The following is a 1,333-nucleotide window of genomic DNA, read 5'->3' as shown; positions in this document are numbered from 1 at the left end:
CCTTTACAGACACCGAGGACCCCTGCCTGCTTCCCTTTCTCTCGGAGCCACAGTTCACTTGGGCAGTCACCTGTCTGTCCAGCCACCATGTTCTGACCTGTGGCCTCTGTGCTGTGAGACTCAAGCCCCACATCTGAGCTGTGGGGGACGACCCACGGTGCCCAGCCTGAACCTTCTGGGGGCTCAGCACACGCTTCCCACAGGGGTGCAGGCTCAAGGTAGAGCAGGAGTTGGGCAGGTGGGGAGACAGGTGGCAGGAGCAGGTGACGTGGACCAAGGGGAGGTGACGTCTGCAGCACCTGGCCCAGAGGCGCAAAGGAGGGGAGGCTGGTAACGAGGGGCTTCTGGCCACATGGACCCCCCCCAGGGCATGCAGGGCCTCCTGCTGCCTACACTCCCCAAAGGCAGGGCCCTTGGGGGATGCTGCCTCAGCACCAAAGTGTGGGAGCAACAGTGGTCCTCAAGGGCAGGGAGCAGGTGGAGCACGACTCTGGGGACCCCCTCCGGGGCTGTCCCAGGGCCTCGTCTGAGGCCCGGGCTGGAGCCCAGACCACCCCCTCGGAAGCATGTCCATGGATGTGGAAACATTTAATTTCGGGCACAAGAACACTAGAGCGAGCAGCTGCGTGGACGGCACAGAGCGCCCAAGGCAGGGCTGGCGCCGGCCCAGAAAGGGCGGGCCTGGCTGAGGTCAGAGCGAGTGCACTGCAGACCGAGCTTCTCCGGGCCGCTGCTTGTGCCTGCTGTCACCAGGCGTGGTCCCTGGGTGGTCTAGGGGACAGCGGCAGCCACCGAGGGTGCGGGAACCAAATGCAGCCAAACCAGTTCTGGGCGCTAGGCCGAGGGGGCCATGGTGACAACCGGCTCTGCAGCAGGTGGGTGGGGCAGGGTGAGGCCCAGCAGCCGGCCTGCCAGGGCGCAGCGGGGTCCGTGCATGCTGGGTGCCAGGCAGTCAGGCTCACAGGCCGCCCTCTGCCAGCTTGCACACCCGCTTCACCCTGGCGTAGGGCCCTAGGGAGTCCTCGAACACAAAATCCCAGAGCACCTTCACCCACGAGTGGTGCTGCGGCAGGTGGTCGTAGTACTCCGGCGCGATCTTCCGCACCTGCAGGGAGGCGAGCGGGTCAGGGGCCGCGCCTGCGCAGACCGGCCACTGCCGTGCACGTGTACGTGAGCATTCAGATACACACACGCGCGCGCACACGCGCACACACACACACACACACAAGCATGGACGCACACGCACACACGCTGTCACCTCCCAGGGCACCCGTGCCCACCTCAGCCAGGCAGGAGGCCAGCCAGTGCTGGCACAGTCTCTGAACTGCCAGCC

At 65.9% G+C, this 1,333-nt stretch overlaps 1 protein-coding gene across 2 annotated transcripts in view; it reads right to left on the bottom strand.

The window, feature by feature from the left end:
* Window positions 1-571: 571 nt before the first annotated feature.
* The window catches only part of DEGS2 (delta 4-desaturase, sphingolipid 2), an 11,469-nt gene continuing 10,707 nt past the window's right edge, over window positions 572-1,333 (bottom strand). For both annotated transcript variants that reach the window (XM_011375250.2, XM_023520481.1), the window contains exon 3: window positions 572-1,105. In XM_011375250.2, coding sequence (XP_011373552.1) covers window positions 959-1,105 — 147 coding nt within the window. In that variant the 3' untranslated portion in view covers window positions 572-958. The remainder of the gene's footprint in view (window positions 1,106-1,333) is intronic.

This window comes from Pteropus vampyrus, unplaced genomic scaffold (assembly GCF_000151845.1).
Source record: "Pteropus vampyrus isolate Shadow unplaced genomic scaffold, Pvam_2.0 Scaffold268, whole genome shotgun sequence".
Taxonomy (NCBI): domain Eukaryota; kingdom Metazoa; phylum Chordata; class Mammalia; order Chiroptera; family Pteropodidae; genus Pteropus; species Pteropus vampyrus.
Note: the sequence above shows the minus strand (reverse complement) of the source record. Positions and strands in the feature narration are given on the sequence as shown.